This window comes from Dermacentor silvarum, chromosome 8, assembly GCF_013339745.2.
Source record: "Dermacentor silvarum isolate Dsil-2018 chromosome 8, BIME_Dsil_1.4, whole genome shotgun sequence".
NCBI lineage: Eukaryota > Metazoa > Arthropoda > Arachnida > Ixodida > Ixodidae > Dermacentor > Dermacentor silvarum.
The window spans coordinates 13,092,339-13,107,274 of NC_051161.1; the positions used below are offsets into that span (position 1 = coordinate 13,092,339).

Here is a 14,936-nt window from a genome sequence, read left to right on the forward strand (position 1 = left end):
ATCATTAATGTATTTTGACTTATGAAGACTTGGAACATCATCAGTGAGCTTTCTGATGCCACGCGTACGTGCCGATGCGAGCAGGTGCCTGAGCGGGGACTTCGTGCGTCTGTTCCTGCATCTGAACGGGACGGACGTGGACGAAGCGACGACTTGGAACTCGGTGTTGTGTGGCACCGAAGTGGACATCGAGCAAGTCCACTACTCGGCCGGTAGGGCGCTCGTGTTCGAGTTCCACTCGGACGGGAAACACGGTGACAACACGGGGTTCAGAGGCACCTACCGCTTCATCAAGAAAAGTGAGTTCCTACTTGCGCGCTGTGCTTCGTGCTCGTGGATGCTCTTTAAAGCGAGCCTTCACAAAGCCAGTATGCAGCTTGATGGAGCTACGAGAGTCGTTCAGTACTGGTAATATCGGCATCAAGGATAAAGCCGTTCTCAAAAATCAATTTTAATATATTCTATTTCTACTATACGAAAACAGGATTTGGAACAGAATACCGGAAGTGAAATCTTGGCTAATTTTATTTCTTCCGAATAGCAACAAACAATGCTAAAAATTGTGCTTGCGAGGCAGTTCGCAGTTCGTTGCAAATTTAGTTAATTCGTACAAACAACAATAAGGAACGTTTCGTACTTCTTGTGACTGCTTCTCGCGCCCACTTTTGCTCTGACGCTAATTGTTGGGTTCTCAGACGAGTGGCTTTCGAACAGCTGTGCAGCCTTCAACTTAAGCGTTTTATCCGAAATGACAATCTTTGGTGCCTAAGTCAGAATTAGATGAACTATGTAGTCATAGTATGGCTAAAGCCACGACGTAGCCATTCAAATTTCGCCTGCTTGTTTGGTTTGTTATTAAATGCATTTCTTCTTCATAGTAGCGCATCATAATTATTTTTTATGGAACAGGGGGGGGGGGGGGGGGGGTGTTTTACGTTGGTTCATTAAAAGGCTTTATATTGGTCCTTGATAAAGAAAGGCAAAGGTTGCACAGCACAATGCACAGAAACCGCATCGTAAAGTTTCGCTGTCCGTGTTGTAACTGGTGCTACATGCACCTATTGTCTCAACGTCGGATTTTAGCGTTCACCGGTAAATAAACTGAACTGACGCAGAGCAGACAGCTTACAACTCTTGCTACCACAATATATACACTGTAAACTCGCTCAACCATTCCTATATAGTTGCGCATGACTAACCGACCTTCCTTTTTCTTCCTCTTTCTTCTCTGTCGCGCAGACATGTACAGAGTGGACGGCGCAGCCGTTCCCAACACGACATGCAGCTACAGGTTCGCGAGCGCCAATCGCACGGAGGGTCACGGCCACTTCTACTCTCCGCTCTACCCGTCCACGTATCCGAAGAACGTGCGCTGCCTGTACAGCTTTGTGGCGCGCTTCAACGAGAGAGTACGCATCACATTCGAGAAGATTCGGCTTCAACAGGGTGACTACAGGTCAGCTCTCCCTCGACCTTTTGCTTGAGGCCGAGATCTTAGGGCCGAGATCTTAGCAAGTGTGCGGGCTCTAGGCAAAGAGCAGAAAACATCGAATATTTTGAAAGCACTCAAGAAATTATTTCGTCGGGCTATATCCTTGCATTAATTCGGTTCGAAAACTTTCCAACATGGTGCTATTTAAATTATCATGTTTGCAGCTTCGTAAGCTTTACTATTGCGGGTAAGAGGTGGTTCTGACCCTGATAGCACGCAAGAAGCGCGCCCGGTGTTTAAGAGTGTAGGGGACAGCGAAGAGCAACAAGTCACCTCTTCTTCACGGTGCGCGAAAATCACCGTAAACTTTTACCGCTGCAGTTGGGTTTATAAACCCATAATGACCATATGCAAAGCTCCTGAATTATATATATCCAAGAGACCAATCTTTTTGTGTTTTGATGAATATTTATAACTATTTCTGTGTATTCATTAATCACCAATGCCATTTCAATTATTGTAAAATGACGAAGCAAATCATTGGCACCAAAAATAATGTCCGTTCGTTTCAGAGCGCACTGAAATGAATTGTGGGATGGAGTAGCCCGAAATAAGCTGTTTCTAAGCTCTGCATTTTGCACCTCCAGTTAGACTTGACTGTACATCTTTGTTTTTCTGATGCCGGCCCAATCAATGTTACTATAGTATTTTGACATGTTCAGTACATGCTCAGTAAAGTAGACGCTAACGGCCACGAGTGACTCCGGGCGAGCGCGCCGACATGTCTTTTACGGGAGCGCTCACTGAGCGCAAGGAAGTTGTCAAAAGTGCGAAGGCGCTTACAGTATTGGCCGGAGCTATGGTATACGCGGGCTAAGACTCCCCAGGGTTTGCGTTACATCAGTTGAATTAAACCTTGGGAAAGGCATGCGACGAACCCGGTGATTGCTGGAATCCTTTTCCAGTGAGCCTCGCTTCGAGACACAGGACCGTCGCAAGGCTCTCGCATCGCTATTAACCCGTGTAGATGTATGCCACACAGGAGACAGCGGATGACTGTTCACAAGCTCAGCGTAATCGCTGAAGCGTGATCGCTAATATATTGTACTGCAACCGGATACCGTAATCCACATTCTCGCTGTCGAACTTGTTGCTCATGTTGTCCTACAGGCTTCACTCGTTATTCATGAACAGTAAAATATAAGGCATACTCCAAGCACTAACACCATTGCACAATCCGTGCATGCCTTTGGCCTACTTTTCCTAAAACAGAGAAACGAAGACTGCAGCTTTCTTTTAATATTCAAAGGGGCAGATTGGCGTCACGGAGTTAATGAGCGTTAACTGCTGCTACAGCCTAAGCCGAAGGAAGCGGCCGTGCACCGGAAGCATAAGAAAGCGTATGCAATCGCTATTACTCCACGATCAACAAAAACGCTTTGTGACGTTGGATTCCAGCGCAGTCGCATAGTTACGAACACCTGCTGAAGCTAGGCACGTGTGTGGGCGGGAATTACTGATTAAATGGATTGGGGCTTGGATGGCACTTCGGCCTAATTAATTGTGCGGTTTCGAGAGAAGGGAGGAAAAGAGGAGGGGAAGAAAAGAAGAAATGCGATGGAAGTGCTATTGCCGAACTAGGCAGGATAATTTCATGCTTAGAAACGCTTTTCGCACGGACTGACGCTCGGCTGTCGTCTCTCATTATTCTGGCATCCTGTCGTTAAGAGTGAGTGCTCTTTGGTGATTACGCATGCAACGGCAGCACTGAGTCATGTTTTGTCTAAATTAACACCGAGTACTCTTGGTTGGCGTTCCTAAATAAGCCGGAGTTAAGGACACTGGAAAAGCGTTTGCTGTCAATTACTTTGTTCCCACCACTTTCAGCACATTCTTTCATTGTGAGTTATTATGGGTTATTAGTCTTTCATTCAACGCAAAATTACCTCAATCGGCCAGGAAGACTTATAAGGTGGTTTTCAAAGGCAGCGTTCAGTAACATTGCACAGGAAACTTGTTGAGAGACAGTTATCGGTGTTTTGGAGTAAAGTCGTGATAATAACCGTATTTCCTGATAGCAACCGTATTTTATAACCGTATGACCACCAGGAAGATTATAAGGTGGTTTTCAAAGGCAGTCTTCAAGTAAAATTGCACACGAGAGTTGTCGAGTGCCAGTTTTTGGTGTTCTGGAGTAAAATCATGATAATCCGTGCATTAGCAACGAAACCTGTTCTAGTTGATTGATGAAGTCGGATAACAATTCACTTTGATTCTATGGCGTAAGACGGAGCTCGAAAGGAACTGGCTGTCAGAAAACACTTATTGCCATTCACCATGCAAACACAACGCGCAAAATATTAATGTCTGTTGGGACCCATTGAGGTAGCCCAGTGCTAATGTCGTTACGTTGCTGAGCTCGAGGGCGTGGCGTTCGGTGCACATATCGACGATGACGAAATGCAAAAAAAGAAAAAAAAAGACGCTTGTGTACTTAGATTTAGGTGCACGTTAAGGAACCCCAGTTTGTTGAAATTATTCCGCAGTCTTTCACTCAAGCGTGCCTCATAATCCAATCACGGTTGTGGCCCGTCAAACCCCTGCATTTAATTTTATTGCGATAGCAATTATATGGACACTCCAAAGCAGATTTCTGCCGTCGGCGTCGCCGTCGTCGTCGCCGTTGCCGTCGCCGTCGCCGTCGCCGTGAGGTTCCGTATGACGTCAGCGTCGATGAAATCGTCGCCGCGCTCCGGACGCTGTATGTGCGAGTGAAAGGGTGCGAGGGACGCGCGCTTTCACGGGGAGCGAACGCACGTCGGACAGCAAACGCGCGTTCTGCGCCGTGCTCCCTGAAGGGCTGCAGAAGTAGGCGTCTCTTTCCTCCTTTACAATAGCGCATACGCACCTTCTTCCGACGCGCGAAAGGCAGGGAGTGGGGGGGGGGGGGGGAGGCGGCGTTTAGCTGCGGCACCAAGTGCGTATTTATGTAAAAACGTTGTGAGGCGAGAAGGTGGTAAAGACTTCCGACGCAGCTCGACGAGTGTCCCGTTCTGATGTAGTCGAAAACCGAGCTGCCCCCAGAGGCTCCGGCAACAGTCACCAACGCCGCACGCGTTTTGTGCGAACGCGGGCATAACGCCGACGGCGTCGACAACAGTTCTGCGTGTTGCCGGTGCTGCTGCATGTCCAAGTTCATACAGCTGATAAAGCTACTATCATTACTCCGTATAGCTCCCTACAAATTTGCTATCGCAATTGATGTTTCGCCTTTCGGGTGAAACTGCGACAACTTTTTTAACGTCTCTTGTGCTACAGGAGGTATTCAATATATATATGTATATATATATATATATATATATATATATATATATATATATATATATGTAGGAAAATCAGAAGCACAACCTCGCGGTTATCTTAGGTTTATTATTTTCCCAACAGTTTCGGTCGGTGGACCGACCTTTTTCCCTTGAAAAAGGTCGGTCCACCGACCGAAACTGTTGGGAAAATAATAAACCTAAGATAACCGCGAGGTTGTGCTTCTGATTTTCCTAAATACGCTTGGCCCATTGAAAAATCCAGTTACTACTATATATATATATATATATATATATATATATATATATGATTCAAAAAATTCTCCAGGCTAGCTTCAAACGTAAATAACTTGAGCAATTAAAACGAATTACTCGCTTTTTCTCTTTACCTTGTATCATTGTTCAAGTATATATATATTGCCATAGTCATAGTGATATTATGTCAACACGGTAGCCAGAGCAGAGAAAAATCAAGTTTCCTTTACAAAGCTCCCAGCACTCGGCTCAGCTTCAGGTGGCAGATATGGCGCGGATAACAATTTCTTGTATTGTACTTTCCATGCAGTAGCGATGTTGCGTTCAATGGCGAAAGATTGTGAAAACAAAAACAACTCCTAGTTGGAAAGGGCTAAGAAGAAGAGCAAGCGCGAAAAAGACAGGTAAGGTCATTGTGTTGCAGCCTGTTTGGGTGAAATGCGATTCAAGAGGCCAACCGCGAATAATCAATCCTCTTTCGCCGGCACCGAGTTTATGCCGCCCAACCCGTGAACCCGGCCGGGAAAAGGCAATGCGCGCCACATTTTAACATTGATGAATAGCGCGTACATGGAGCCGTGACAACACAAATGCTGCCGAGCAGCGCGGGCGTTCACAAATACAAAAGAAAGATTGTGGCAACATTCGACGGCGACCACTTCCGGAACAAAGCAAGCACCGTCGCTGCTGCTGCACTGAGAGCACGCGGAGCGGCGAATTCTTTTCCCGCATGCGCCTCGAAACGAAAACAGAATTCGAATAACGGAATTTCATCAGCGAGGTTTCCTTCCGCATCGTTCATCACGACAGTAACTCGATTTCATGCGGACAGCAGCAGTTGTGCGCTTTCTTGCTCGGGAGCTCGTGATTAGATGAATGTCCGCCGGGTCGCGCGCAGCATGGCGAGCAAAGAGATTTGTTCCGCCGCGGATTGTGGAGAATAAGCTGCGAACTTTGCTCTTACTCATTTCTTTTTTTTTATCCTTCGCCACCGCACGTGGGAAAGCCAGCTGAGCAATAATTCACGAAGCATCCATTCCCCAACATAGTCATCTCTCTCTGTCTTTCTTCTGCAGGCAATTTTTCCTGTAAGCGCGAAAGATGCAAATGTATATATCACCACTAGTTCCTACTGACTACATTTACATCACTGTGTGAATTTATGAGGCGTTTTGAGTCTTTATCGTTTAAATTCATTCTTGTCTTGGAAAACTTTTGACGTGCTAAAAAGGATGCACTCTTGATTCACGCGAAAAAATTGACCCGGAAGGAGCCTTTCAACTCTACCGTGCTCCCACTTCTTTCCTTTTAGTCCTTGCTGACTCATTTACGTCGAGACGGACATATGTGCGTCCATGCCTGACGGAAGCCATCATTGGCAGCTGTTCTTGATTGGATAAACAGGTGACCTTCGCAGGCACAACACCGAAAGAAAAAAGGAGCTAAAGACAGGTCCATTATAGCCGCGCACGAATGAGCGAGTAATATGAACTTCGCAAATTTCGCACTGGACAAGGTGGATTGCGATGTATTGTGCTTGCAATCACAAGAGTTTCTGCTGACGCAAAATGGCCCCTGACTAAGTGAGAGGCATTGCAGGGCTCCTTAGTAATTTACACCTTTCCTGCGTGCACAATATTAAGGCGAAAGCCCTAGGTGTCTATAGTTGGCGGTGCCCTTGGCGGTGACCTTGCTATGACCCATTCGTGAACTTGGCCGTGACCTTGGCGAAACTACGCCTTGACGAAAAGCTTCGCCTTTAAGAGTGGAACGCGATAGCGTTATCGGGCACCGTTCGCATCGCATTTTTCATTATGAGTAGGCTTCACTGCAACACAAAACGTAGGAACGCCAGCTTACAAAAGCGTAGCAGTTTGGGCGAGTTGGTATGTCATGCCTTTTAAGCTTGTAGCACAGCTCAGAACGAGCACCCTGTTCTCCGGTCCTTTTCATTACCCCTTCTACCTTCTTTTTTGCTCGTTCTGGTCAAGCTGCGCTAAAAGCTTAAAAGTCAGCTTACAAAGGCCAAGCTTACACCACCACCTTCAAGTCGACTTCGCGAATTTACATCTTTACAGGGGCAATATAAGCTGCCTTATATGAAAATATGAAGGCTCTATAGGACCTCGGTTATTATTAACGCGATAGCGTTATGGTCCCCGTGTCACAGAAAATCCGGCGTTGGCGTGGGCATCGGCGTCTGGCGGAAATAATCATGCCGAACCGCATCATCCCAAGCCACCCCGACCGGGCGCGCACTTCGCGTGGCGCAAGGCGTTAGTGAACGAAAATTGAATTTCTCAAAGTAAAATTCGTCAGAAAAATCGTAAAGTACGACTTAACCACAAAATACAAACGTGATAGCGTCGGATTGTAATTTTAATATACGAGAAAAAAGCCTGATAAGCAGCCAGGGATCTTTTAATGCTATCGCATTCCCGTCTTAAAGGCAAAGCTTAAGCGTGCTCCAATTCTGATGATGTTTCGCTGTACTTTGGTACCAGGCAACATAAAAGGGAATGTTGCAAACCAAGCCTTTCTAAATTTTGATCGGGCCCCATGTCGCAGAAAATACAGTGTCGGTGTCGATGTCAACGGCGTCCAATAATGCTATCGTGTTCCACTCTTGAAGGTCAAGCTTAAGCGTGCTCCTATTTTTTATTAATTGCTTGCTGTTGCCCCGAGGCGCGCGCGTGTCCAAAATTGCGTGAGCGTTGCTCGCTTCAGCGAAGCCGCGCACCATCGTATCGTGTGAGGATTTATATCAAGATCCTTCTTTTAGAGTCCTTTGAAGAATGTCCCAAAACAATATGGCGTCCTTGTAATCAATAAAGCAGTGTTCTATAGATTCCGGTACATTACATAGACGACAGTTAATCGAAGATACAAAGATGCTTTTCCTATTTAACCAGGTTTTAACAGGTAACGTTTCAGTGTGCACTTTGAAGAGGAATGTTTTGGAGTGTGGAGAAATAGGCACTTTACTGAATCGTGCAAGCACGTCATCTCCAGGTAAGCCGATGTACAGCGATCGGTATTAGAGCACTGCACGGGCCAGGCCCGGCGCGCGGGCCGGGCCGGACCGTCCGAAGCGTTTGTCGGCGGGCCCGGGGCTTAAAGCCACGGGACCGGGCCGGGCTCGGGCTTGAGCCTGCGGGCCCGCTCATTAAAGGGCCCAAGTCGGGCCTTCGAGCAAACGCGAACGTTATACATTGCATGGCTCAATACGTTCTGTGCCAAGCTGAAGTGACACGTGCAATAAAGATGACTCTTTGCATATCTTAGCAAAGGAAATAGGAAAACAAGTGAAGTTATCATTTTATCTTTTCCACAAAAACAAACATTGCTGCCACAAGGAAAAATAAATTATACAAAAAACCGCTCCTCAAACCATTTCCATGTTACCGCTTTTGCGATTGCACCAGTCTCGATACTATTCTATTTCTTTAGCGCTAAGGCAAGGGGTGTCTCTACTTGTGCGTTTATTTTATGCTGTATGCTCGTAAATTCGCCTGCTTATATATATATATATATATATATATATATATATATATAAACAAAGCCACAAGAACGCGTATGAAGCCCAAAGCCCAAAATTCAGACAAATTCATGTACTACTCATCATATATATATATATATATATATATATATATATATATATTCGCATGCTAAATGACATCATAGGACCATATCATGAAATCAATGTAAATGCATGCGCACCAGCGGAAAAATAACAGCTCAGGCAATAGGCCGGATCATGCACTGATGCTCATTGGAGAAACAAAGATTTCGGTCTTTTATTGCTTATTTATTGCAGCTGATTAAACCCTGAGAAGGTGAGGCTGACAGATACGTTACAATGTGTAAGTAAAAAAATAATTTTTTTTTAATTGCAGGCCGTGCTTGGCCATGCACACGCGGACCGTAGCTAAGCTTAATAATGAACGCCTGGCCAGGGCTTGGAACCACGGATCTGGGCCGGGCTCGGGCTTTATATTACGGGCCTGGGCTGGGCTCGGGCCTCGTAAAGCAGGCCCGGGCCGGGCCCGGGCGAGAAATCAGGCCCGTGCAGTGCTTTAATTGGTATAACGGAGGTTTAAAAAGCATATCAATTAGATCTTTATGCAGATTTTTTTTGAGATAGAGAATAAGTACACATTTGAGAACCTCACTGCCATAAAACGCATTGAGAGGCATACTTCACGCATGAATCCCTGCAAATGTGGACGAGAAGCAAATTTTGCTGAAATTACTAAATTTGCTATAACATTGACCAGATTAACTTGCAAAAACGCCCGAAGTAATGGGTGAGAACAGTCTCCAAAAAAGGTGAAACTAGACACTAGTTTTCTGACATAAAGGTGAACCACGCCAAGACCGCCTGCACTAACTGGTCTGAAAATATTATCACGCCTCGTTAGCTCATAAGATGATGACCAAATAAAGGTTGCAAATATTCGGTGGAACGGCTGTATGTAAACTCTGGAACAATGAATTATTTGCAGCACATAGAAGAGTTTTGTTGCCAAAAATAAATTGCACGCTCTAGCTCTGCCAAAGAGAGAGATTATGCGGAACGAATATTTGGGCATAACGCCTTAGGGTTGGTACACGCTCTCTCCAGTAATGTGCACTTGACTTATATGCATCCAATGGAACGCCCAGGTATTTTGGTGGCGGACAAGTCCATTCAATACCAGCAAAATGTGTCGGCTTAAAGATCAATGAGCCAAACCAAAGCCCCAAACTTTTAGCACAGTTCATTCGGGCACCAGAAATGGTGCCAAATTCCTCTATCTTAGACACCACAGTTCTGATACTGGGCTTGTCCGTGCAAAAGAAAGCGAGGTCGTCTGCATATGCCAGCACTTTTACCTCTGTGCCGAAAACACTGAAACCACTGAATATTACTAGAATTAATTACGTTTAAACTCGGTAGTTCTTAGTAAAGGGCAAAAAGTAATGGCGACAAGGGACAACCTTGCTTCACAGAGAAACGAATGGACACAGGCGTGGACAGGTGATTATTTACAATCAAACGAGTTGAACAATCGTTATAGCACAATTTAACACTTTTAAATATAACGGAGCCGACGTTAGCATGCTTGAGAAGAGAAAAGATAAATAATGACGAACCCTATCAAAAGCCTTAGCTAAGTCTACTTGGAGCATTGCTGGTTGATCATAAGAACTGGAACAGTGTTCCAATACTGTACGGGCAATGTGTATGTTTGTATTGAGCGGCCTTTCAGACCACAGGTTTGGTGAGAACCAATGAGAATCGACATTACAAATTGTAGTCTGTTTGATACTACCTTTGCAGAAATTTTATCGTCTACATTAGACAGTGTAATATGTCTGTAGGCTTCAACATATCGCAATTTATCGCTGTCGGTGTATTTTGGAATGAACACTGTGTGGCTTCTAGTGAATGAGGAAGAGTATCCAGATCAAAACCAAGTTTGAAAACCTTGAGTAACACGGGAGAAAGTAGGAATTTAAAAGCTTTATAAAACTCGCCTGAAATGCCATCCAGATCCGGTGTCTTTGATATCGGTAATTGGACAATAGCTAATTCTATTTTTTGTCGAGTAAAAGAACCACTAATGACAGCACACTCTTCTTCAGTTAAACGGGTTACAAAGGACGCAAAGCGTCTTACCACATTATCATTTTGTTTATTATAAGGGGTGTTAAACAATGTCGTGTAGTAAAACTAAAATTAGGACATAATTTTCTTTGTATTAGAGACCAAAGACCAGTTCGAATAAATATCTGGTATCAGCCTGCTTTTTGCATTGTGGTATTCATCAAGTAAAGTTTGACGTGTGGGTTCCTCAGAATGCAAAGTACGTTTATTTCGCGATCGAACACGGGCACCTCTGTAGTGTATTCCGTCAAATTCCTGAAGTGCACATTTAGCTTTAGTAATTTCGTCCGCATAAAAGCCAGTGCCTCACATTTTAGATTATGAAGACTTTTCAGTAAATTATTTTCTTCAAATTTTCTATAGAACGACCTCACAGATCCAATTTCTATCGCAATTGACCGAAGTTCTTGTTCTAAAAGCTCCCAAGAGGCAAATAAAGGCATATGAGCAGCCAGACAAGCTTTGAGTGCCAACCACACACGAAAAATGAAGTCCCCATCATTCACAAGTGAAGAGTTAAGTTTCCAGAGCGCCCAGTTCGGTCTGAAATTTGAACGGTGCTTTTTTTTTTTTTTTTCAATCGGCGCGGTAACAATCCAGTGATCTGAAAAAGAAACATGTTCTGCTTTACAGGACAGTTCAGGGGATATAAGAACCGATGAAACATAAATGCGATCAAGTCATGTGTGGGTACTTCCTTGTGCATGTGTATAAGAGGGGAGGCTACTCGGTGCCCCTGTGTCAATCAGTCCAGCCTTCTCAACTATAAGAGGCAACACTTCAGCACTCTTATCGCTACGACTAGGCCCCGTACGGTCATTTGGAGTGCACACACAATAGAAATCGCCCATAAACGAAACGTTACGGTCACAGTCAAGTAAGCTACCTATTTTCTCAAAGGTTAATGCCTCGCGGTGCATCATTAAAGGCATATACGTTGATTAGGCGTCATGGCAAGCCATGCAGCATAAAATCGCATTGTATAAATCGCCCCTCACTGTCATATTCCTGAAGTGCACATTTAGCTGTAGTAATTTCGTCCACATAAAAGCCAGTGCTTCACATTTTAGATCATAGAGATTATGAAGACTTTCCAGTAAAGTATTTTCTTCAAATTTTCAAACATTAAATGCGACAGCAGAATATGGTAAATTCTTCCTGAGAAACAAAAGGCATGCAGCCCACCGAAAGGCCCACAGCGTGCGACACGAATACATGAAATACAGAGAAAAATGGCTTCAAAGCCTTCTCAGTCTCCTCATCGCTATCAATATATGTTTCCTGAACGGCTACGAAGTCAAAGTATCTGCTGAACAGCAACCGGCGTAGCTGCACCTGTTTCTGGCGGGACCGGAGGCCACATATGTTAACCGTTGCAAAAATAAGTTGATGGGACAGCGTCGTGGCGACTACAAGCTTTGCCTCATTACTGCATGCGTTGATCTGGCGGGGAAAGCGGAGGCGAATCCTCCTCCGTACCAACTCCAGGTCTCCTTGATCTCGAGCGTCTGCACTTCCCCGAATGCTTTGATGTTCTCTGGCGACGTGATTGTCTAGGACCGCTTGTTGAGTCACTTTCTTCACTAGTAACAGTGTTGCACGATGCAGGACGCTCAGTTGCCGGTATTTCGGTGCAGACATGTACGTCTGCAGTGCGTGCTGTAAGAAGGTGTTGTGCACTAGGTGGTTCCGTCTCTGAAGTTTCTGCAGGAGTAGCGCGACTGAGATTATCCTGCTCCCTCGCCGTTGACTCAGGAGCAGTCGGCCTTTTCTTCACACAGTGGAGTGTCATATCTGCATTTTCTGCCTTGTCTTCAGACATCACCGCAACTATGCACTCACTTCCCGATGCTTTGTCGACAACGCTGGCGTCAGACATCACAGCACCTGGAAGGCCGGCCGTTGCATCTAGGACCTCGGTAGCATCCATGATATGGTCTTGCAAAGCATCGTCAGGTGGTCTTGTGCGATTCCCTAGTTTATCGGCGTCATCCGCCAGTGGCACTGCGATGTCTCGATTAAGTGTGCGCATCTGCTCCATATCGGACACCATCCAAGTTTCTGCAGATAAGGCTTTAATCTTCCCAAATGACTGAAGCGCTTCATGTATGCCAATATCTTCCATATACGTTCATGCAGCCATAGCAGCTTCATCTTCTGTGGGCTCAGAGTCTATCACAACACAGCAGCGGGCACGAACAAGACATTCACCACAAGTGACTAGCTTGGTTTCAGCTAGCGCTGTCTTGCAAGTCACCATCCACACATGGGACATTTGTAATTGACCGATCGAGCTTATGTCTTTGAGATCAATAACTTTCCGGAGAGCATCTCTAAAGTCTTGGGCCCGGTACGGACGACCAGCGAGGTCTGCATGCAGAAAAACGGAATGCGTGACGAGCTTACCGGAGGGCAGACGAGGCAGGACATTACGATAATGATCACTATTGGTAGAAATCTGTGCAGTTCCTCGGCTTCAAGCCGATTGATCCTTTGTGGCGGAGAACATCAAAAACGAAACCGTTTAGAACGGCGCCTTTGTCTTTTTCCGAAGCCACGGCTACTCCACGGTTGTGGCTTAGTAAAGATGTTCCTATAGTGCGTGCTTGATTGCACACGTCACGTGGTCACAGAGACTCGCTCGTGTCAATGCTCGCGCGTTCATCGTTGTCGTCTTCTTCCACAGCTGGCTCCGATACCGCTGATCATGCCAGCGTTCCCATACTGCTGCTCGCGCTCGTGCCACTGCTCTCGCGTTCGTCGTCGTCGTCGTCATCGTCTTCTTCCACAGCTGGCAGGCTTTCACCTTCACGTTTTACAAACGTGTAACACTTGCTTAAAATTATATTACTCGCTTCCTGCTCAATAAAGTTATTTCACTCACTCACTCGCTTCCTGCTCAAATCATGTTTGTTTTATCAGGGTGTATAATTTGTGTCCCGCGATGTTCGGATTTCTTTTCTAAACGCCAGAGCATTAGCGATAACAACCAAACACGCGTTGCGTACAATTGGATTTACTTCCATCCTACGCAACGTATAATCTCGCGCCACGGTTGTGTCTGTGCATAGCAAAGGTCACAACATTTATCTCTCTTGTGTTATATTGGGACATACCTGTAAATGCAGTAGACTTCCGTAAATAAACAGTGGTTAATTAAATTTACTGGTTTATCCGATCCCAGCCTAAGGACCCGGCCAGCGCTCATGCATTTCTATGGCCAAAACTTTCGTTATTTCAATACTAAACTTGACCTTCGTCAGATAAATCAAACTTGACTAGCCAGCAAGCACGCGCCTGACCCCCTTGGGGACCCCTATGGCGACCCATTTTGTGGCAGTGCTTGTCTCGATTGAGCACAAGTCATCTCTCGTCGAAAACACTATTTTCGGCCCGCCCTATGTATATGTCCAAGCAATAACCGTAGCTACCTATGTTTGATTACGGTATTAACCCGATTCTAACGTGTGCCCTTTTTCAAGAAAATAAGGCCGTAAATTGCCTGCGCGGTGCAATGGAACACGATACCAAAATTGCATTCGCAACGTTCGCCTGCTTTTTCGCGCGGCACATGTGTACTGTGACAGAAAAAACTTTAAAATTTATGTGGCAAAGCTGACTTTAGAAAACCGGCCGTCATTGTACAGTTTATCTTGCTAAATAATCGGGTACGCATTAGACTTCTACTTTGTTTAGGAGCTTTAATGTCATTTATTCGTTAGTTTACTACTTCGGACACACAGAGAGTGGGCGTGCGTGTAATTCGGGAGTGGGTTAGAATCGGCCAAATACTGCCAAATGATTACTTTGTTTAGAGCAAAACAACGGACACAAGAAAGACGACAGGACAAGACACTACTCTCAACTATTATGGATTCGCACCATCTAGCCCGCCAACACATTGTACTGCCAAATGAATCAGCTGTGTGTTTTGGCGCTGTTCTGCATCTTGCTTAATTCGACCTGCCGGATAATTCGATCAATTCTATCGATAGAACACACCATTCTGAAAGATTAGCTTAGAATGGATACACAACCAATGGCACATACCGAATGGCTAACTAATCGAAAATAAAATAAATCAAAGAAGCCGCCGAATGTAATGCGCTGTTATATTAAGAGACCAGTGTGCTTTAAAAATGCATATGAGCCAATGTTATGTGTTAAAGCTAGAAGCTACTAGAATAAGGCTGAGTGGGCCGAGCGGCCAGCACCGCGCACGCATTGCAGGGAAGCACCCGAAGACAAAAAATACTGTGGCGGTACTGCGATCGAAGTG

The 14,936-nt window shown here is 45.3% G+C and overlaps 1 protein-coding gene across 1 annotated transcript in view; it reads left to right on the plus strand.

Moving 5' to 3' along the window:
• Positions 1-14,936, plus strand: part of LOC119460640 (suppressor of lurcher protein 1-like) — a 141,185-nt gene that overhangs the window by 56,450 nt on the left and 69,799 nt on the right. The window contains exons 5-6 of the mRNA XM_037721672.2: positions 85-299; positions 1,240-1,456. Of these exons, the coding sequence (XP_037577600.1) occupies positions 85-299; positions 1,240-1,456 (432 nt within the window). The remainder of the gene's footprint in view (positions 1-84; positions 300-1,239; positions 1,457-14,936) is intronic.